The sequence below is a fragment of the Ambystoma mexicanum genome, chromosome 11 (assembly GCF_040938575.1).
Source record: "Ambystoma mexicanum isolate Mex_15411 chromosome 11, UKY_AmexF1_1, whole genome shotgun sequence".
NCBI lineage: Eukaryota > Metazoa > Chordata > Amphibia > Caudata > Ambystomatidae > Ambystoma > Ambystoma mexicanum.
The window spans coordinates 1,002,401,999-1,002,424,006 of NC_090934.1; the positions used below are offsets into that span (position 1 = coordinate 1,002,401,999).

Below are 22,008 nucleotides of genomic sequence, written 5' to 3' on the forward strand. Positions count from 1 at the left end.
GCCGGCTGACTAAGTTCGTCAGCGTGTGGGAGTCCATCTCCACCGACCGTTGGGTGCTGGACACCTTGTCCCGCGGACACTCGCTGGAATTTCAGAAGTGTCCTCTCATTCCTCCCGTGGCCAGGAAGGAGAATCACGTCCCTCAACTGCTGTTGGAGGTAAGGGCGATGCTCGGGAAGGGGGCCATTGAGCTCGTCCCCCAGAGGCTCTGCGGCTCTTGAGTATACTCAAGATACTTCCTCGTCCGAAAGAAGACAGGCGGTTGGCGCCCCATCCTGGACCTGCGTCGGTTGAACAAGTACATCAAGGCACAGAAATTCAGGATGGTCACCCTCCAGCACGTGTTGGGACAGCTGGAGGAGGGTGACTTCCTATCGTCACTGGACCTGGAGGATGCTTACTTCCACATCCCCATTCTAAAAGGTCAGAGTTCCTCAGATTCGTAGTCCAGGGGCGTCACTACCAATTCAGAGCCCTGCCGTTTGGATTAAAGTCGGCACCCCGGGTGTTCACCAAGTGCCTCACACCCGTGGCGGTGCGGCTGCGCCTGCAAGGAATCCACGTCTACCCCTACCTGGACGACTGGCTAATCCGTGCAAGGTCAAGAGAACTCTCCGTCGAACACACAGCGAGGACCGTCGGCCTGCTCACGGAGCTGGGATTCGCCATCAACTACCCCAAATCCCATCTGGTCCCGTCGCAGGTGGCACTGTTTCTGGGAGCGAAGCTCGATACAGTGAGGCGATTGGTATCTCCGTCGGAAGAAAGGACGAAGGCCATTTTGGGCAGGGTGCAGCGCCTGTTAGCCATGGAGGTGGCCAGAGTGAGGTCCATCAAGTCCCTCCTCGGGATGATGTCCTCGTGCATCTACCTTGTGCCCCTTTGCAGACTTCGGATGCGTCCACTACAAGAGTTCCTCGACGCCCGCTGGATTCAAGCGGCGTGCTGCTTCGAAGACAGGATCCTGCTCGACGAGTTCCGTCGGGCGATTCTATGGTGGGGTGCCCATGCGCACCTCTCGGCAGGCATGTCCTGATACACTGGGGCCTGAAAGTAGACAGTAACGACGGATGCCTCCCTGGAGGGATGGGGGGGGGCCCGCACCGGAGATCTCCACGCAAGAGGCCTCTGGCTCCCAGAGGAGAGGTCTCTTCACATCAACATCCTGGAGCTACGAGCCGTGTTCTGGGCGCTCAAATCGTTCCTTCTGTCCCTCACAGGCAAAGTGGTGAGGATCTTCACCAACACCACCACCACGATGTTCTACATCCGGAAGCAGGGAGGCACCAGTACATCCGGAAGCAGGGAGGCACCAGATCCCCAGCCCTATCTAAGGAGGCCCAGGATCTGTGGCACTGGGCCGTCGCCCAGGGGATGTTTCTGGTTCCCTTCCACCTGGCAGGAATAAAAACCATCGCCGACTCACTCAGCAGGGAGCTGCGCTCGTGCCACGAGTGGGAACTACGCCAGATCTGTTTGCGACGGCGACAAACTCCAAGTGCCTGAGGTTCGCCCAGCCGAGGAGCATGGGCGATGCTTTCTCGTTCCCTTGGGACGGCATGTTCCTGTATGCGTCCGCCCCCCCCCCCCCCCCCCCCCGTTGCCGTTGCTGCTCCGTCTCATCAACCAGCTCAAGAGGTCCAGGTGCAGGATGATCCTCGTCGTGGCTGAGACAGATCTGGTTCCCGGACCTTCTGGACTTGTAAGCGTCCCCACCTATCAAGCTGGCGACGGACGCGGATCTTCTCTCCAGAGAAGGAGGCGCCATTCTCCATCACGACCCAGTGTTGCTGAAATTGCAGGCTTGGCTCCTGCAGCACTAGAGTTTGGAGGATAGATATCCCGGCTGACTGCAGAGAGGTTCTTGCAAAAGCCAGGGCGTCCTCAACTCTCAAATGTTATGGACATAAGTGGAAGAGGTTCTCTGTCTGGTGCCGTGCACAGAAGATTAACCCTCTGCGGATTACAGCCCCTCAAGTATTGCTGTACCTACTGTCGCTGGCCAAAGCTGGACTGGCTCACGCCTCCATCAAAATGCATCTGGCTGCCATTTCCCGATACAGCAGAACTACAGGACGGGCGTCGTTATGGTCTCATCGCCTGGTGAAGGAATTTATGAAGGGACTATTCCGATCGTTCCTGCCGGTGAAGGCCCCTGCCCCGGCGTGGGAACTCAACGTGGTGCTGACCAGGCTCATGGGGGGGGCCCCATTCGAGCCTATGCACTCGGCTCCGTTGAAGTTCCTGTCGTGGAAAACAGCCTTTTTTGTGGCCATCACCTCCGCTCGACGAGTAGGAGAGATCGGGCCCTATCTTGCAAGCCTCCATACTTGACTTTTCACGACACGAGGGTGGTACTGAGGACGCACCCCCTCCTTCATGCCCTAGGTGCCGTCGGACTTCCACCTCAACAAGCTCTTGGTGTTGCCAGTTTTCTTCCCGTCGCCTTCGTCTCCGGCCGAGAGGACTTTGCACTCGCTGGATGTGGATAGAGCACTGAAGTTCTACGTGGACCGCACGAAGAGTCTTCGGAAGACATCACAGCTGTTTGAGCTTTGGACCTGTGAATCAAGGGAAGGCTCTCTCGAAGGCTTCCATTTCCAGATGGCTCTCCGGCTGCATCATGCACTGTCACTGGTTGGCAAACCGACCGCTGCCTGGCCTTCCGAGAGCCCATTCTACCAGAGCGATCGCTGCTACCACAGCGTTCCTGTCTGGTGTGCCCTTGCTGGACATTGCAGGGCTGCTACATGGAGGTCGATGCACACCTTCACGAGATTGTGTCGATCGGGACTCCAGGGAGGAGTCCAGGGTCGGCCAAGCAGTGCTTCGCAACCTGTTTGCTTAAAAGTGAGCCTGGTGAGGAGGTAAGAGATGCTTAATTTTGAGTTGTATTGCTTAATGTTGAGCCTGTTGCCACCTCCCGTGGTTGTGCATGTGTGTACTGCTATGTATTATATTCATGAGCATGTGAATCCATGCCAGACCCCATGCTGGAGAAGGAACACGTTACTTACCTGTAACTGTTGTTGTCCAGCATGGGTCTGGCATGAATTCACATGCGACCCCTCCCTCCTTCCCCTCTGCGGCTCTTCACTTGGTCATACTGCCACTTTACGTGCTACCAAATCTGAGGATGGCTGCCAGGGGAGGGGCTTGGGTAGAAGGCAGTCATTGGCTGGGGGCAGTATGACCCAGAGATCAGTTGTTGGTTACTACTAAGAAAGACAGATCAGAAACAAAACTGATACTGATTTTTTTTTTTTTCGAAGGGATTGTGTCCTCCGACGTATTAACTTTGATAATACGTTTCGAGCTTGCTGGCCTCGGAATATTTTTCCGTCGACGTCACCATGCCCCTAAATAGCCATGCGCTGCATCCGTTGCTTAGTTCCGTTTTTCTGCGCTTTGTGGGGCCTCGAAATGTCGTTGCTCAGTCAGGATAACCCTATATCTACTCCAATAAATACCTACTTGTTCTCGATAGCATCTTCATCGGAACCGACGACGCCGCAATCCGGCTTCAAGAAATGTCGAGACTGCAGTAAAAAAATGTTGATAACGGATCCACACAGGATCTGCTTGTGGTGCTTGGGAGCCGAGCAGCATTGTTCGGAGTGTGAGGACTGCATGTCCATGACGGCAAAAGCCTTGAAGGAGCGCAAGGGGAAGCTCGAGAGAGGTAAGTCAGTCAAAACCTCCTCAAAGGTTTCTTCGGCTGAGTCGAGGCATTCGTCTCCTCGCAATCAAACATTCCCATTCTAGATCTCGAAGTAGCTCCTACCATTCGTCGAGATCAAGGCACTCAAAGAGACGTCGAAGATCCCCTTCCTCGTCTTCTGTTTCCCCTGAAAGGGTCTCCTGTCCCACAAAACACAGCACTCCGGCTGAGTGGGAGGAATTCAGAAGGAAAATGTTAAGCGTCTTCGAGAAAGCGGGCTCGAACCCCTCAGACAGCTCAGGGTGATACCCTGGGTGAAAAACCCAAAAAATCAAAAAGCTGCGAGTCACAGCACCCGGCGAAACATTCCACCCGAGAGCGCCACGAGCCATCGGGTAAGAAGGCACCATCTTCGCCGTCGTCGAAGATTCCTTCGTTGTTGAAGATTCCTTCGACGCATGGATCGGCGCCATCGTCGAAGGGTTCCTCGACGCATCGGTCAATCGACTCGATGCCATCGTCGACATCGACGCCGATGAAAGAGAAGACCAAGGCTACTCCACAGCCAACGGTGATTCCAAGGGCCTCTGGCACGACACCGAGACCGTCGTCGATGTCCTCGAGTAGGATCCCGGTCCTCTCAAGGTTCTTCGAGACCTCTTCCAGTTTTCTCGACGCCGTTCTCGGCGCTTTCGAAGCCTGTCACATCAGCGTCAATGACATCGATGTTTTCTCGTCCAATAATGACGCGTTTGGCTCCTTCTGCCTTAGAGATGGGTTTTACACCATTTCAGAGGTCAGAGTACCCTGGACTATCTTCAATTTATGAAGAGGGGGAAGATTCTGACCAGAATACATTTGAGTTACAGAGGACCACACTGCCTATTTCAGAGGATTTCACCTCTGAGGAAAGAAGGTTGAAGGACCTACAGGAGTCACTACATGAGGCAAGTGGGCTGGACACTTCCCCAGAAGTGGAATTTGTTAAGCCAGACCCAGGGGAACATGCCGAAACACCCTATAGAACCCTTATGGCAAGAATTATTGAATTTATGGGTTGGACTGCGCCTTCGCCTGTTTTTCAACAGGATGACCGTACAGACATTTTAGACAAAGGTCCACACCAGGACCCTGTGATCCCCTTCCATGCAGCCTTACAAAGGAAAATAACATCTAATTGGGAAACTCCTGAAGTTATGCCTGCGGGCAATAAAAGATTGTCAGCCAAGTATAGGGTAGCAGCTGCTGACCCTGAATACTTATCAAAACACCCGACTCCAGAGACCCTGGTGGTTCAAGCGGCAACTTCATCTAGCAGTAGGACCGCTTACCCTACTGTCCCGCAGGATAGAGATAAGAGGTATGATTCTATGGCGAAGAAAGTCTTCTCTGCTTGTAGTATGGCGTTGAAGTCCATCACCGCCACCTCTACGCTCGCCAGGTTCAGTCACACACTGTGGGAGTGTGCTTCATCAGCGGCTGACTGCATACCCGAAGGAGAGGAAAAGGTAGCCTTCCTTAACATTATTAAAGATGGCAAAGATGCCACGTGCGAATCACTTCAAACTGGCATTGATTCCGCTGACCGTATCAGCAGGGCCATGGCGGCAAGTACAACAATCCGCCGGCATGCGTGGTTGCGAAAGTCTGGCTTTGCTCCAGATGTACAGGCCATACTTTTGAATATGCCCTTTGACGGCTCTTCACTATTTGGAAAAAAGGCTGATGACAGTCTGGAAAAGTTGCAGACTTCTAAAGCAGCAGCAAAATCTTTAAGAGCTGCTATCCGCCAAACTCCTTTTTGCCCCTCAGGAACCTCTGGGAGAGGAAAGTCCTTTCGCTATTCCGCATTCGGGAAAGGCAGAGGACAGCCGGCTCAAAGAGGTTAAAGGAGATCCACCCGAGGTGGACGGGTCAAAGGTACTAAGGCCGCAGCAGCAGGTGCCTCTTTACCCTCGGCATCTGCATCAGCCGCCCCCAAACCACTCCGAGGCCTTTGCACAAAATACACCTGTAGGGGCCAGGTTAACTCGCCATCTGACGGAATGGCAGGCTATAACGTCAGATGCTTGGGCATTGGAGACAGTTGCCCAGGGTTACTGCCTACCCTTTCTACACATCCCTCAGTCAACCACCAGGGAACAGTTCTCCAAAAGTTCCAGATCCGCTCCTCTTGCAGGAAATTATAGACCTGCTAGAGTAAGCTGCCATAGAACCGGTACCTGTAGCGGACAGGAACAAGGGCTGGTACTCCACCTTCCTTCTCATTCCAAAGGAGGACAGAGGACTGAGACCCATCCTGGACTTACGAGAATTGAACAAGTTCCTCAGGAAGGACAAGTTCAAGATGGTAACTCTCTCTCTCAGATCCTTCAGGCCCTCCAGCTCCAGGACTGGCTGGTATCTCTGGACCTTCAGGATGCTTATTTCCATGTGCCAATCCATCTCAAACACAGGAAATACCTGAGGTTCGCAATTGGCGACTCTCATTATCAATTTCGAGTTCTGCCATTTGGGCTGACCTCCGCCCAGAGGGTCTTCACCAAGCTGATGTCGGTAGTGGCGGCGAGTCTAAGGAGGGAAGGGATCCACGTCTACCCCTACCTGGACGATTGGCTGATCAGGGCTGTATCTTCGAAACAAGCCCAGGCCCAGCTAGATTATGTCTGCCACTTCCTTCACAAACTGGGCTTCTCCCACAATTTAAAGAAGTCATAGATGATACCATCACAGAGACTCCAGTTCATTGGAGCGGTCCTGGACACTTTCTTGGGAAAAGCCTCGCCACCAGAGGTGGGCTCAAGATATTCTACAGATGGTCACCAAGTTTCAAAATGCCCAACGTCTCCCAGCCTTCGACTTTTTGAGGTTGCTAGGCCTCATGGCACCCTGCATCTTCCTTGTGCCAGAGGCTCGCCTGAGAATGAGATCTCTTCAGTGGGCACTGAGGTCAGTGGTCGCAATTCTCAGGGAGAATGACAGATATCCTCCGGATTCCGGACTAGGTAGCCCGCGACCTTCAATGGTGGGCCTATCCAGAGAACATCTTGAAAGGAACTGTTTTGGCAACCATGGCCGGAGATAACAGTAGTCAGACGCCTCACTCACGGGGTGGGGAGCCCATGCCAATGACTTGACCATCAGCGGTCGTTGGTCTCCATCTGAGTCCAGACTACACATCAACCTATTAGAGCTGAGAGCGATCAGACTAGCGTTGAAAGCTTTCCTGCCATCAGTACAGGGGAGAAATGTCCTGATAATGACGGACAACACGGTGGCCATGCACTACATCAACAAAAGAGGAGGCGTAGGATCACTGCCACTGTGCAGAGTGGCGATGTAGCTCTGGTTTTGGGCAATCCAAGAATGAATCTCTCTATTGGCAGTCCACCTAGCCGGAGCGAAGAACTTGACAGTGGATGCTTTTGAGCAGGCAGAGCAGTCTCCCACGAGTGGGAGCTAGCTCAGGAAGTCCTTCAAGAGATCTTTGCCCTTTGGGGAACCCCTCAGGTGGATCTGTTCGCCACAAGCACCAACAGGAAGTGCGATCTGTTCTGTTCAAGGGAATTTCCCCCGAGAGGAGCTCTAGGAGACGCGTTCGTAGTGGATTGGGAGTTTCCACTCCTTTATGCGTTCCCACCAGTCCGTTATTCCTCAAATGATCAGGAGGTTGAGAAGATTCCGGAAAACCATGATCCTAATTGCCCCGGATTGGGCCAGGAGAACGTGGTACCCGGACCTTCTAGATGTCCATCTGCCCTTCAATCCGTCTTCCACTCAAAGAGAATCTTCTCTCGCAGAAGGGAGGTCAAGTTCTCCATCCAGACACCAGAACCCTCAACCTTCACGCTTGGCTTCTGAAAGGGTGAGGTACAAGAATTGGGATCTCCTTGATGACGTCATGGAGGTGTTGCTTTCGGCCAGAAGGCCAGCAACAAAGTCTTCATACAGCTGCCGTTGAAACAAATTTTGCAGCTTTTGTAGGGAAGAGAATATTGACCTTTTTTCATGTGGTACACCAACGGTGTTATCGTTTCTACTCTACTTGGCAAACTCGGGCCTTCAAGTTGGCACTGTAAAAGGCTATCTCGCAGCGCTTTCTATCTTCAAGCGCACTGCGGAGGAACCATCGTATTTCAAACTTCCTCTAGTGATACAATTTCTTAAGGGATTAACTAATGTTTATCCTACAAAACCATTCCAAGTTCCCTTATGGGACTTTAAATTTAGTCTTAAACTTCCTAATGGGCACTCCATTTGAACTACTTCACTCTTGTTCGCTGAGATTTCTCACGCTTAAAACTGTCCTATTGGTAGCACTAACATCTGCTAGGAGGGTGAGCGAGCTACAAGCTCTCTCCTGTAAACCCCCACATACAATTTTCCACAAGGACAAAGTTGTCCTACAGGTGAAGCCTAATTTTCTCCCAAAGGTGGTTTCTGAATTTCATATTACTCAGAAAATTACCTTACCTTCGTTCTACCCTCTTCCCCGTCCGTGGAAAGAGGAAGAAAGGCTACATAGGCTGGACCCAAGGCGAGCTTTCAGCTTTTACATCAGCAGAATGGCTAGGATCAGGCAAGCAGACCAACTGTTTGTAGGATACTCCGGTCGCAAGTTGGGACTGCCATAACAAAACAAACCATCTCCAGGTGGATTATTTTGGCCATTCTGGAATGTTACAAATTGGCAGGGAAAGAGCCACCCCAAAATCTCAGGGCTCATTCAACCAGGGGTATTGCAGCCTCTTCGACCCTCTAAAGAGGGTTACCAGTCCGAGACACATGTGCGGCTGCCACATGGTCGTCCGCACATACATTCACAAAATTTTACAATCTGGATTCCTCCACTAGTCAAGAGACCAGATTTGGCAAAACTGTATTACATTCGGTTCATTCCTAAAAGGGATACATGACATTATTACTCCCACCACCAATTACATGCCACTGCTATGGGAGTCTATCAAAGATAAGGAATACGTCAGAGGACACAATCCCTTTGAAGAACAAGTTACTTCTTACCTTGTAGCGTTCTTTCGACGGCATGTTCCTCCGATGTGTTCCTTATAGCCCCTCCCATCCATCCACGCAGTGATACTTCCCTTTTGGTTACAGCTTACGCTCTTTCAAGGTCAATAACCAATTCAGGCATGACTTTTCTTATGCTACAAAACGGAACTGAGCAACGGACGCAGTGCGTGGCTATTTATGGGCATGGTGACGTCGGAGCCGATACGGTGGACGTCGAGGGACATCGACTCGGCAGACGTCGACGCGCAGCGCCCTCTACAGAAAAAATTTCCGAGGCCTGCAAGCTGGAAACGTATTATCAAAAATAAGGAATACGTCGGAGGAACATCCTGTCGAAAGAACGTTACAAGGTAAGAAGTAACTTGTTCTTCTTTACCGAGGATTCCCGGCCTGATGGGGAATATTCATGAGCATGTGAATCCATGCCAGACCCATGCTGGAGAACAACAGTTACAGGTAAGTAACTTGTTCCTCCTTCAGAAAGAAATAACTTGCTTGTCACGACATTAAAGATTACTTGACTTTGTTTGGCCTCTTGCAAGTGTTATGCTATGGGATAAAGTTACTGAGAGAAATTACATTAAGCATGTAAAAACCTGATTTTAGGGACAGCTGGATCGGATTCCCCAGGTCAAGCTGTGGAAGCTGAAGAAATAGTCAAACAGCTTGATATTGAAAATGTTGAACTCACAACCAGCACTACGACATCAACCAATGGCACAGCCTACTCCAGCCAGGTGCTACAAGTCCGGTCTGCCATTAACAATGGTTTGGAAGAGGTGGAGGAAGCTCCTGAGCGGGACCTTCCCCCTCTCACAGGTGAGGTGTTGGGTTTCTTTGTAACATGGAACTTTATTTGATAAGGGCAGTCACAAGCAACTTTCTAAGTTTTACTAACTCAAACATTCTCTGAAGTCTGCAGTAAATGCACTTGCCTACCCCTTTTTTCCTCCCAAAGTGGCAACCACAAACCTGTAATACAACATGATAGTTCAGCATTTGCCCCACACATTTTCAGCCTGCAGGGGACGAATTTGGGTCATAGTCAAGTCAGTTTACCGTAAAATGGTGTAAACATTTATTACTACATTTGGATATTGAATGAATCGTGTTTAAAAGCTGAACAATCTTACGGTAAAAGCTACATTATCTGGCACCATTGTGAACACAATGGTAATGGATAATCAAAATTTCCTTTATCCGAATGTCATTTGCTGAGGTGAATAACAAAGCAAACAGGCTGGATAACAAAGCTTCCTGGCATGTTTGCTCTATTGTACAGCTCCAAAACTACCTGCATTTTCTAAACTGGAAAATTTATGTTTTTGCTAATGGAGGTGCTGGTTAATGGAGAGCTCTGGCTATTGAGGTAGTAAAGCTCTTACTCGATTTATATTGAACCCAAACACAACTCTTTAAAGAAACTAACCATTCATATGAACTGAATGTTCAGAATTATTAACAGTGGACTTCAAATGTTTCATCTCTTCCCATTCTTGAATATTTGACTTCAGGGTCAGCACATTTTTTCATCTATAGTGAGGTTGGTAAAGGAATAAGGTTGTTCATGCCCTTTGACACCAATACCATTTGTGTTTGTCTCCACATAGTTCTGGAACATGCAAGCAACTTTTTATTTTAAGTATTGCTAGTATAGTAATTTAAAGGTGTTTTGGAGCTAAAAAATGATAGCAGTTTGTCAATTCCAACTACAGTATTTAGACTCTGAATAGTGCTTTTCATGCTTTTATATTAAAACAGAAAATTGGGCCACAATCAATTTACTGAAGTCCTTTTTGTGTTTTTTTTTTTTTTTTAACCTGGAATATAAAGGTAGTCCGCCTTTCCTCAATGTTAGTAGCCGCAGGCACCGAACAAAATATGCTGAGACAAACTCAGTGACGCAGGCCAACACATTCGTAGACCTATGTGGTGACCCATACCCTTGAATGCCAGTGACATAAATGTGGGGATCTGACCCAAATGTTACCCCATTGTCTAGTCTGAAATGTTAACTTCTGTGACTGCAATGAGAGTTTGGATTGGATGACAATTGCAGTGTTCAAGTTTTAGTGTTAAAACATCTCGTGTGCATGAGCTATGATGTGCACATAGTGCTGTGCTTGGAAAAAATTAGGGTGGGATTCAAACGTTGACTGACTAGTGAATGAACCCTTTTTTCAAATTTTCCACTAAGTACTTTAAAGGTTCATTCTCATATTCAGTTAGCATGCACATATGACTGCACAGGATTTGAGTGCCAACTTCCAATATGATCTTGCATTCCTAAGAGAAGTGAGGTTGAAATTCTAAGCTTCTCCCTTATCAGACATTTTGGAAATCGTGATGGCGAGATGGTAATTTTTCAGCCACTGTTCAGCAAAACTGATAACTGCTTCATTAACATTTGTTCTTGCTAGGATGAAACTCAAGTAGCACTAATCTGCGTCTCATTTCGTTTTTCTGCTCAGCCCCTGTGGTCATGAGTGGAGGGATTGTCTTTGTTTTTAATTTCTTTTCGCAATGTACCCAAAGCCTCCTTCAGTGGAGGTCTTCTGGGATATATTGTGTCCCTTTTTTAATTTTGTTTCAATTAACCCCCAACCTTGTATTGAATTGGCTTGCAACAGTGAGGGATCTGTACTTTTTTTTTAATGTTTTTAGTATTTTTTTTTTCTTCCCTGGTGCACAGCCATGCCTATTTTTTTTTGATAATGCCTTTTTAAGCATCACATACTCAAAATGGCTGTACCTTGTAGTACAAGTCGTGTTCTTTGTGCCATCCTCTGGAAATGGCATTATAAGGTCATGTACTTTTGCTGTAGTTAAGCTGTGGACCCCTGTCAGTCCTTTCTGTAAACTGGCAGAAACTGTCTTTCGGGACTGACACCAATCCATACTTCAGCCGGGGCATGTCCTGCTGTTGGGGAAACATGTGAGAAAGCAGGCTGTCCCTGATTAGACAACCCAAATTCTGGATGACAAATATAAGGCATTCATTATAATCGACCACTAGATCCAGGCATCTGAAGTTGAATGAAAACTTAGAGAACAGGATTTATGCCAACTATGATGATTTAGACCGCTTCCTTCAAATTGATCGGGGGAAATCCTGAACTAGATGCCTTATTTTTCTTCTCTGCTGTGAAAAACCAATCTGTAGCCCTTCAGACATGGCTTGCTTTAACAAGTCACAAGTTCTTTCCATGTCTTCATTGGGCCTGCGTCTAGTTGGATTTTAGGGTGAATCTCCCCAGCTCTTTTGCTGGACTTTAGGACTTTTAATTTTTATCCGGGAGGGAGAGAGTGCGACTTCATGTAGTATTCTTTGATTTGAACACTTTCTTTTGGTTTTGGGTCTGACACTCTCTATAGGCATCATCTTTTTACATTGTGACACACTGCACCTTCAGTGCAGTGGTACAGGGAAGTCATTTAGAAGTCAATGTTACGTGTGCTTTGGTGAACTATACGACCTAGAAGAACTTAACCAACAGGCTTATTTTAGTCAATCATGGCTGCCGGCTCACTGCTTCCCCTTCAGAATGGTTTGGCTTACCCATTTTGGGGTGCGGGGGGGGGGGGGGGGACTACTGTTCTGGTAAATTATGGTAAATGGTTTCACAACCCTCAGAGGACTGCAAAATTTGTTTTGATCTGTCCCTCCAAAACTGGGACAGACTCTGCACCAGCCTTGTCCTCTTGGCAATAGTTAACCCAACCTTTGGTAAGCATGTACTACACAAGTTGGTAGTGACCGAGCAGCCAGGCTTATCTCAATAGGGGTCAATGTGAGCTGTCGTTATTGTTAATTTGCTATAGATTTGTAACACAGGTTCAGTGACAATTATCTAAATTCTTACACACAAGATTTCTTGATTAAACAATTTGTCGGTTTGAATAAGCCTTCTTAAGAAGGGGGCAATATATGTAACACAAAACATACTTAAACACTCTAGTTTCAATAAATCAGTAACCCATTTGGGATGGCGCACACACTTCCTACACCCTGAGGTGACTTAAATAACTAGGACACTGGACATTAAATACATCAGTCACATTTAGAGCAATACTGTTTTTGGTGTTGAAAGGAAAATAGTTGGGGAATAAGACAAAGGTTAACAAATATGCTTAAGCGGGTAAGTACTTCTGAACCCCCAGTGCAAAGTAAATTAACCCTTTCCCAGCTACACTAGTTACAGAATGTGACATTTGTTGAGCGATAATTAAAGCACAAAGTCAGACGATAGTCGTTCAGGGAGACACAACAGCCAATGTGAATTAAGCAAAGTCTAGGGGAGCTGGCGCACTTCTTGAAGAGAAGTAAAGTCTTGTACAATGTTTTAGAAGTCTTTGTAGAAAATGAAATCCCTTTTGGGCCACAAGCTGGGAGGCCTGTGAGGGGCAAAAATGCATGCAACTCTGCAAAAGCAACCAAGACAAGTCTCAACTGTGAGCTAACAAGTCTAGGAGCTTCAGCACTAGTGCAGGGCTTCACTGGGCAAACCAACAGTCCAGCGTCTCTTCCAGGTTCTTCTTTGGATTCCCTCGACCAGTGGTCGACTCTGCCTTCCAAGCAAAAGGTCTCGCCTTTTATGCAGGTTTCTCCCATTTATTCATAGCCTAGCTGTCACACACACTGCAGGGTGGCTGTCCTCAAAGGACAGGCAGCCAGCCAATCAATCACCTTTGGGTGCATTCCTGTAACCAAGGGGATTAAGCACAGGGAGTTTCCGGCACCTCCCTCACTTCGACCCCCTGCGAGACATGCTAGAGCCAGAGGTGGGCTTCACCGGTGAATACCGCCAAAGACAAAATGAACAAAGGGCTAAACCTGGTTTGGCAGGCAGAGTACATTTCAAGAAGGACCTTTCCAACAAGAGATGGTGAAAAAAGACCAGGACCATTTTGACAAAATGGGTACCCATGGGTGCTTTACTGCAGCTGCAATTGCAGCCTGTGATAGAGGAACACAATGGTAGGAAAAAGTAAACTACTGCCACCTGCCATTAATTGTAGAAAGGGTAGCATAAAAATGTTACATGAGAAATTAGACAAAGGGGATACCAACTAACCCCTTCCAGCACCCCATTGTAAGAGAGTGTGTGCTGGGTCTAGAAAGTTACAAAATGTAGTAAAGTCCATTTCACTTCACTGCTCTTGGAAACAGTAGTTTAACCAAGATTAGGCATTTACACCTTTGGGAAATCTGAAAGACTTCCCAGTGCCAATGCACTGAAGGTGCTGTGTCACAATGTAAAAAGATGATGCCTCTGGAGTCTGTCAGACTCCAAAGTCAAAAGAAAGTGTTCAAAAACGCTGTCTTTGCCATGAAGACTGGGTTCTGATTTTCTAGGAATAGGAGGTGCTGTACTGGCTAGGCCCTGGGTCCTATGTCTTGGCTCGGATTCTTCCTTTGGCTGTTGGACATACTGCGTGGCAATTTTCCTAGTTGTAGGCCTGATCCCTCTCTAGCTATGATGCCTTCCCTTTGCTTGGACTGTTCCTGGGCCGCTGCAGTGTTTCCTCCCATGAAATACTCTTGACCCAGTGCCTTGCAGTGGGGAGCCTGTTGCCCAGAACAGTGCAGGTCCCCATTTCTGTACTCAGTTTTGGTTCATACTGGATCGCCCCAATTGTTGCTCCCAAGGTGGTTCCTTTTGCTGGCTGACAGCACAGTTTTGCATACCGAACTGCCCAGATCTCCTTGGTTGGTTTCCTAGGTTCTATTAGTGCATTTCTCATAGCTGCTTTGACTTCTGGTACGTGGTTTAGTGTCCTGGCTACTTTGTTTCTTCCTGTTGTTCACCTGGATCATTGCTGTTTCAGGGTTCAAGGCATTGATCTTGGATGCTGTCTTCAGGTCTGTGGCAAAAACTTTGTACAAAGTGTTCATGGGACCTGGGTTCCTTAGATGAGCCTCTTCAGGGTCCTCTGTCTTGGAATACTGGTGATTGTAGGCCTTGTCAGGGAGAATTTTGCAGTCCTCTGAGGGTTGTGCAACCATTTACCATAATTTACCAGAACAGTAGTCTCCCCCCTCCCCCCCCCCACCCCAAAATGGGTAAGCCAAACCATTCTGAAGGGGAAGCAGTGAGCCGGCAGCCATGATTGACTAAAATAAGCCTGTTGGTTAAGTTCTTCTAGGTCGTATAGTTCACCAAAGCACACGTAACATTGACCTACTGAAAAAATATACATTTTAATTGTCATACAAATTGTCAAAATAAGCATTTTTGTTACATTGTTTTCCATCAAGCACTTTGCTTAGATTCACATGTGTTGCATAGGCTGCCATCAAGTGGTTGGTGCAGAATATTAAATCTGTTTTTATAATTCGAAAATGGGGACAATGGGAGACACACATTTTCCACTCCAGACCTTGATTCTGTGTACCACCAGATAGTTGCATCCTTCAAAGACCCCAAAAGCATTCATAAAACAAAGGGCCGTTTGTGTGCATCAGTGCCCTTTGGCCTGGTATCAGCTGTGTTATTTCACTTATGTATGAATTATTTCAAGGAGAGTAAGGGATAGTGTGCATTGAAGATGACGGTCTAAGCAGTGGGAAAGACCCGGTAGAACATGACGTTTATAACCTGCCTTAAGCATAAAGAGAAAAGCGGGAATGAGTAGAGAAAAATGCAGCTTAATAAAGGACAAATGGCACATGAAGGACTTGGATTTTGAAAGGGTGCATTAAACTAAAAAAGTCCTGATAAACATCGCTCACAAAAATAGAGCAAGTATTTCTTGGAATGGCCAAATATTATGCAAAGCTCATACCTAATTTTGCTCCTATAACCAATGTCAGGAAAATTGCATAGATAGGGACACACGTTCTGTGGAATGTGTGAAGCAGAATATAAAAAAGTAAAGGCATTGTTCGGCAATGTTTGTATGCAGTACCCTCTGGGAACACTACAAACAATGACTACAGGTATAGGCAACCCAACCTTTGGTACTACAGTTTTGGTAGCGTGTTGAGCAGCCAGGCTTATCTCAAGAGGGAAAATGTGAGCTGTAGTGGAGTTAAACAAAGATTCAGTTACAGGTATTCAAGTAAATTCTTACACTCGAGGTTTCTTGCATAAACAATTATTAATTTATCAGTGAGTTATAAAGCCTTCTTCAGAAGGGAGCAATAGAATAGTAACTCACAAATATGCTTCAATACTGTACACTTGAGTTTCTGAATCAGACAAGACCCTTTTGGGATGGCCCACAGACGCAGCCTACACCCACAGGTGACTTCAGTAACAAGGGTGCTGGGGACATTAATATCTTACTGTTGGCATTCAGAATACTATTAAAAGTTAGTAAAATGCAAAGGTTATTAGAACAAGAGACCACAAATATTCTTAAGCCGGTAAGTACTTTTAGATATTCTTAGCAGTCATTCAATTCAAGAGGCAAAGTCAATGGGCAAAAGTCTTGGATAGGATGAAAAACTTCTGGTAAGTAAATGGAAAAGTCTTTACGCAAGTTCTTAGGGGTCTTTGATGAAAAGAAGAATCAAATGTGGGGCCACAATCTGATTAGACTTGAGTTGTAGAAGTTACGAGCACTTCTACAGTAAGAGCTAAATTCTTAGACTTGTTTTATTGTACCTTGCTAAAGAAGAAAAGGTGCAGCTGATGACTTCTGTTCCTGTGCAGCTCTCACTGTTCCTGGGCCTCAGTCGTGGGGACAAGAGGCAGGACATCGGGGGACTCCTGCAATACACTTGGACTGTCAAAACCTGCAACCCGCAGAAGGCAAATTTCACTTTCACTGGCTGTTTCGCATTTCAGCTACCGCAGATAGCAACAACGCGGTTCCTGGCTGTCAAGGTGGTCTGTCCTTGCTTCTGGGATGCCGCACTCTAGAAGGACCTGTCCACAAAGACGACCAGGGTCCATTTTGTCAAAGATGGCGCTTTGCCATTTAGAAACAGATGGCTCAGCTTTACTGGAACTGTGAACAGCCGTGGTAAATTCAAACCATGGTAGTTCAAAACGAAACCACTGCCACCAGCCATTCTGTGAGAATGTAGAAGATGCCTATGGAGTTTGTCAGACTCCATAACCAAAAGAAACGGAGGTAAAATTCACATTAAAATACATGAGTGGGAAAAAGGGTCACACACTCCAGGTCAAAAAAAATCAAGTCCTCAAAATCCAGCAAAGTTGCTGGGAGCCTCTAAGGCGGACGGAATTGGCACATTTTTGAGAATTCTCCTGAACAGGCATTGAATGAAGCTCCCTCTTTGAAAAAATAGAATTATTCTAGAAGAAGCATTGCCACCACAGATACCAACAATGAAGGTCCTGGTGCAGTTTGGACCCAGAGCCAGAAGGGAAGAAAGAATGTACATTAGTATTGGCCTCAACTGTGCTAATGAACACAGAACATAACTACTCGTGATTGGAAAAAATATTTGGCAATCAAATGTGCTGTTGGAAACGTGTGCCTCATTGAATTTCAACAGCACGCAACCTCATGTGACCCCCACCCACCCCCTTACTAAAGGCACGCAGCATCTAAGTGCCCCCAAAGTGCCCGTTGAGCCTGTGGACTGTTTACTCCTGGATGCTCGTTTTGACTAACATGTGCCTTATTGAATTTCAACAGCACTGTGTTTTTGCGCTTCTTTGTACCTTACTACCATACTGGATATGTAATATGAATTACATATTTACTTATTTTCATTTACAGTGTTAATTCTTTCTTTCAGCAACATCATGGGAAGCCCTGCCCACCCCCTTACTATAGGCACGGGCGCGAACACAAGCGCCTGTTTGGCCTTGGTGGTGGGGCATACACGCGCTGTTTCTCAGTATAAGCGTCCTATATGCGTCTTTGCCATTGCCACAAATAACAGTGCAGTTTGTCCCCATTCACAAAAATATTTTGCATGCTTAGTTCAAATTTCAATGGGTCCGTAAACCCAACGGCTTTGAGGTACTGTATTTGGGTTTTTCTCTGTTTTTTGATGTCATAATGCACTCCAGAATTGTCGAATCTTAGTTGTGTACTGGCTTCTGATACATCTCATACTTCCTGCAACTCCCTTTAAATGTTTTGGTAGTTGTTTATTTGGAGCGCCGTTATCTCACACTGGTGTCTTCATTAACCTCACAAAGCCATAATTGCTTGTTTTTTTAATTTGACTGTTCTTTCCATCTCTGGAGGATTTTAAAATTCCTAAATATTTGTTGCAGTGAGTTCATTTCTGATTATTGATGTCATTGAAAGAGGGTCTAACACATTTTCACTGAGTTTAACCTGCAGTGTTACAATTGTCAGGATTGTGGACCTATTATTCCAGCCTTACTAGTCACTCGGCGTCCTGTCTGAAAACCCAAAATCGTTAGAGGGCTTAGAAGTGTAAAACTCATCAAGGAAACATCGGTCAACACTGAAATGAATACCATCACTACCCCATGCTCCCTTGTTCTCAACACCACTGTAGTTTTAGATCCTTTACTGAAAACTCCATGTGAAGCGCAGTCCGTGTGTCAGATTGCCTTAATTCCAACCAGTCGAGTACCTGCACCTTACCTCCTAATCCATTTCCCTTGCAGTGCTTAGCACATGCTCAAATTCACAATAATTGTGCTACACATCTAAGGCCCAGCAATTTCACATTAGACTAGATGGAAGACATAGAAGCCACAGTGCCTCAATAGTAAATCGATGTTCAACTAGTCAACATAACCTCTTATCTCCATATTCGCTAGAATGTTTTGAGAACCACATTGTAGATATATCAACGATAGCTCCAGCAGTAAAGGCTGTACTAGATGAACTGATAAGAGTTTCATTTAACCAGCTACTCCCATCTCATTTACCCACTGATGTTCAAGAGGTTTACCTGTTCAGCCACTATCACTCCAATTTACTCACTTTGCTTCTGCAGATCACTCACATGAAAGATCCAACTTTCATCCTACTGCTAGTTCCCCTTCACATTTACCCAGCAACTTGTTCGGATCCAAAATAAGAGGTATCGATTGCATTGATAATACTTTAACTGGAACCCAAACCGTCCCTCACGCATTTAGAACAGATGATGGTGCCAGTACCAATTATGACAATAGTTCCCAATCGCATGATTTAAATACACCAGATACATTCTCATTTCCAGTCTTAACCAGAATATTAATTCTTCAGGGTAAGGGCCATGAACTAACTCATTCAGAGTTAAGGGATATACAAACTTCCATTTCAGACATCCTGGGAAAACTTAGCAAGATGGAGGGATACCTATGTGTTTGAAACCTTCCATTCTTTAAATGTACCCATCACATGTGGGAATAGCACAACAATACCGAAGGCGGACTCAACAAGAGCCCCTAATTTAGGATCTCTCTCGAAATCCATGCAAACTTCCTTAACATCAACATGTCAAAACAAATCTTGTGCTGATGTAGTAAAAAAAGTACCTTTGATTGGTGGAACAAATATTGATTTACCATACAAAGACTTGGGCCAAGCAGTGCATCTTAATACAGAAATAATATCCGAATTAGTGAATCACATTAAACACTTCAAAGACCTTCAAAGTCACGAACCAGCAAGTCGTCTTGAACCTGTGGATGCTAACACAATGGAATCAATCTCACTCTATGAAGCTCCCAATTGTCCCACTCCATTAACTGACCTCATAAACTGTTATATCTCTGAAGTTGCATCTATCATTGATGCCAAAGAGGTGAGCCCACACCTTTCCCGCAAAATGAAGCACCTTGAACTAACAGCCCAAAAAAGATTCAACAAAGAAAATTCTGAAAATAAAATAAAAAACAAACTTTTGAATAAATCAGTGTCCATAACTCCAATATAAAGGATATTTGTAATATTTCCAAAGACTATGTAACTTGAATCTTAACTTAACGAGGAATCAGACAGTTCTGGAAATTAAATCACATGAACTGAGATCTATCGACAACCCCCAAACCCTCCCACCTGTTGATTTTCAATCAGCAGTTAAGAGCCCTAGCCACCCGCGGCATGTTGTACATTCTTCCAGCGGCTTAAATAGATTTAAATCAATCTATTTGCTTGTAGTAACTTACCATCTCTTAGCTAATCACAACATTAAACAATTGCATCTTTCCCATATACTGGTAATAAAGGTTGCGGAATGGATCCCAGTACTATTTCGGGTATCAATTCAACACATTCAAATTTTACAACTTCAAGACAGTCTTCCAGTTTAGAGCCCCCACAAATTCAATGTGAAAACAAAAGGATAATTCAATCGTGACATCAGCTATTCAAGACCAATCTAGAGAATTATCCACTGTTTTACCTCTGCCGGTAGCTAACAAATGGAACTTAATCCTAGAAAGCTTATAATTGAAGATGAGGATAGTCCCACAGTCCCAATCGACCACTTCCTTCGAATGATCCCATTCCTATGGATTTAACATAAACCTCTAATATCATGGGCTGGGTGAGTGATATTAAAATAAATGGTAAATCTAGACTTAATCACACTTTAAGTTGAATATATTCAAACAAATACCTTCTCTCAGAACTCTTAAACTCAGACGACATGGACTAGATAACATTATCTATGAACAATAATAATCAAATGATTTCTCAATTTCATACTCATCATTACCCTCGATTGGCTAGCAGACTATAACTGCTCTGCAGCCATTATTTCCATCTCCCCATTATTATGGACGGACCACTACCTGGCAAACTTTGATTTATCCACCATCTGGCCACTCCTACATGCAGCCACTATGGCCCCCTCATTTCCGACCAGGAACAAAGAGTATCACTAAAGACCAAGAGATCCCTGCTATTTTACCCATCTTGAACCAACTAGATGAACACCTAAACCCAGAGTTACTTGTCGAAGAGTATAACAATCTTACGTGCCACACTTAACAACATAGCTCCCCTCAAACTCAGACCTAGTAAACCAAAAAATCACCAATAAATGGTTCACCCCTGAACTAAGACCTCCGTCAACTCAAAAGAAGTTGCGAATCCTCCTGGAGAATCTCACCCACATGACCATAAAAATAAACTTACCGAAATCTCCTCTTTATAAAAAAGAAATTGTCCTGGCCAAACAAAACCCATATAATCGCATAGCCACAGCCAACTCAAGTATGAGGGAGCTGTTTTCAATTCTAAAAGAACTAGTCGCCCACGCCTGTTATATGTACAAAAGACAAAGCCTGGTGCACGGAGATGCAACAAGCATTGACCAACAAAGTTACCATGCTTCAAAAGAAAATTGCGGCTAAGAAAGCTATCCTCAATCAGCCACCAATACTTAACACCAACCCACCCCCACTGGAACAAAATATAAATAGCCTGGAGGTGGAGAAAAGTATTCTCTTAAGCCCTCCAATTGTCAAGGTGACCTGTGCCCGGCACAACTAATAAAAGATTCTGCCAGAGAACTTTCAACCTTAATATCTAAGCTTGTGAATGCCTCATTTACCTCAGGCATTGTGCCATCCAACCTGAAAAAATCATGGGTACTGCCATTACTAAAAAAACAATCCCTCAACCCCCTCATCCCCCAACTACCGCCCCATAACGACGGTCCCCTTTCTGCTAAAAATCCTGAACAAGATGGCATACACCCAAATGCATAAATGTCTAGAACATAAGCTCCTAGGAACAAGGCAGTCCGGCTTCCGCCCACAACATGGAACCGAGACTGCGCTCATCGACTTGAAGGCCCAAATTGATGAGTTAAGAGACACAGGTCAAACAGCACTCCTACTTTTGGATCTCTCGGCCAACTGCGACCTTGTAGACCACAAAGTCCTCTGCAACCACCTTAACTCTGCAGCTCACTTCTCCAAAGAAGCCACACTATGGGTCGAATCTTTCCTGAATCAAAGGACAATGAGTGTTCTCCCCCTCAGATGCAGCGGACCCATCCTGTGAGGTGTCCCAAGGTTCCTGCATATCTCAGACACTATACAACATATTTACTAAGTCCCTTTTTGAGGATCTGGACCTTCTTGGTATTACCTACACTAATTATACAGATACCCAGATCCTCCTCCCGCTTTCCGGGGATTACAAGGATTTGGCCTTGGTAAATAGGGTGCATCTCATCCAGGCATGGATGGCAACCCATGGTCTATGCCTGAATGATGACAAAACAGAGCTAATCATTCTAGGCACACTCCACCCTAAAAAAACGAGGCCAGAAATACTATGCCTTCGAGATCGATGGAAACACTATTAATGTTGCAAAGGAAGTGAAGACTCTTGGCTGCTACCTAGATGCCACCCTCTCCTTCAACAAACAGGTGAATTCTCTGGCCTCAGCCACAGCTTACACATGTAAG

At 46.0% G+C, this 22,008-nt stretch overlaps 1 protein-coding gene across 2 annotated transcripts in view; it reads left to right on the forward strand.

The window, feature by feature from the left end:
• The window catches only part of CTDSPL2 (CTD small phosphatase like 2), an 896,843-nt gene that overhangs the window by 356,163 nt on the left and 518,672 nt on the right, over positions 1–22,008 (forward strand). For both annotated transcript variants that reach the window (XM_069624195.1, XM_069624196.1), the window contains one exon: positions 9,299–9,511. In XM_069624195.1, coding sequence (XP_069480296.1) covers positions 9,299–9,511 — 213 coding nt within the window. The remainder of the gene's footprint in view (positions 1–9,298; positions 9,512–22,008) is intronic.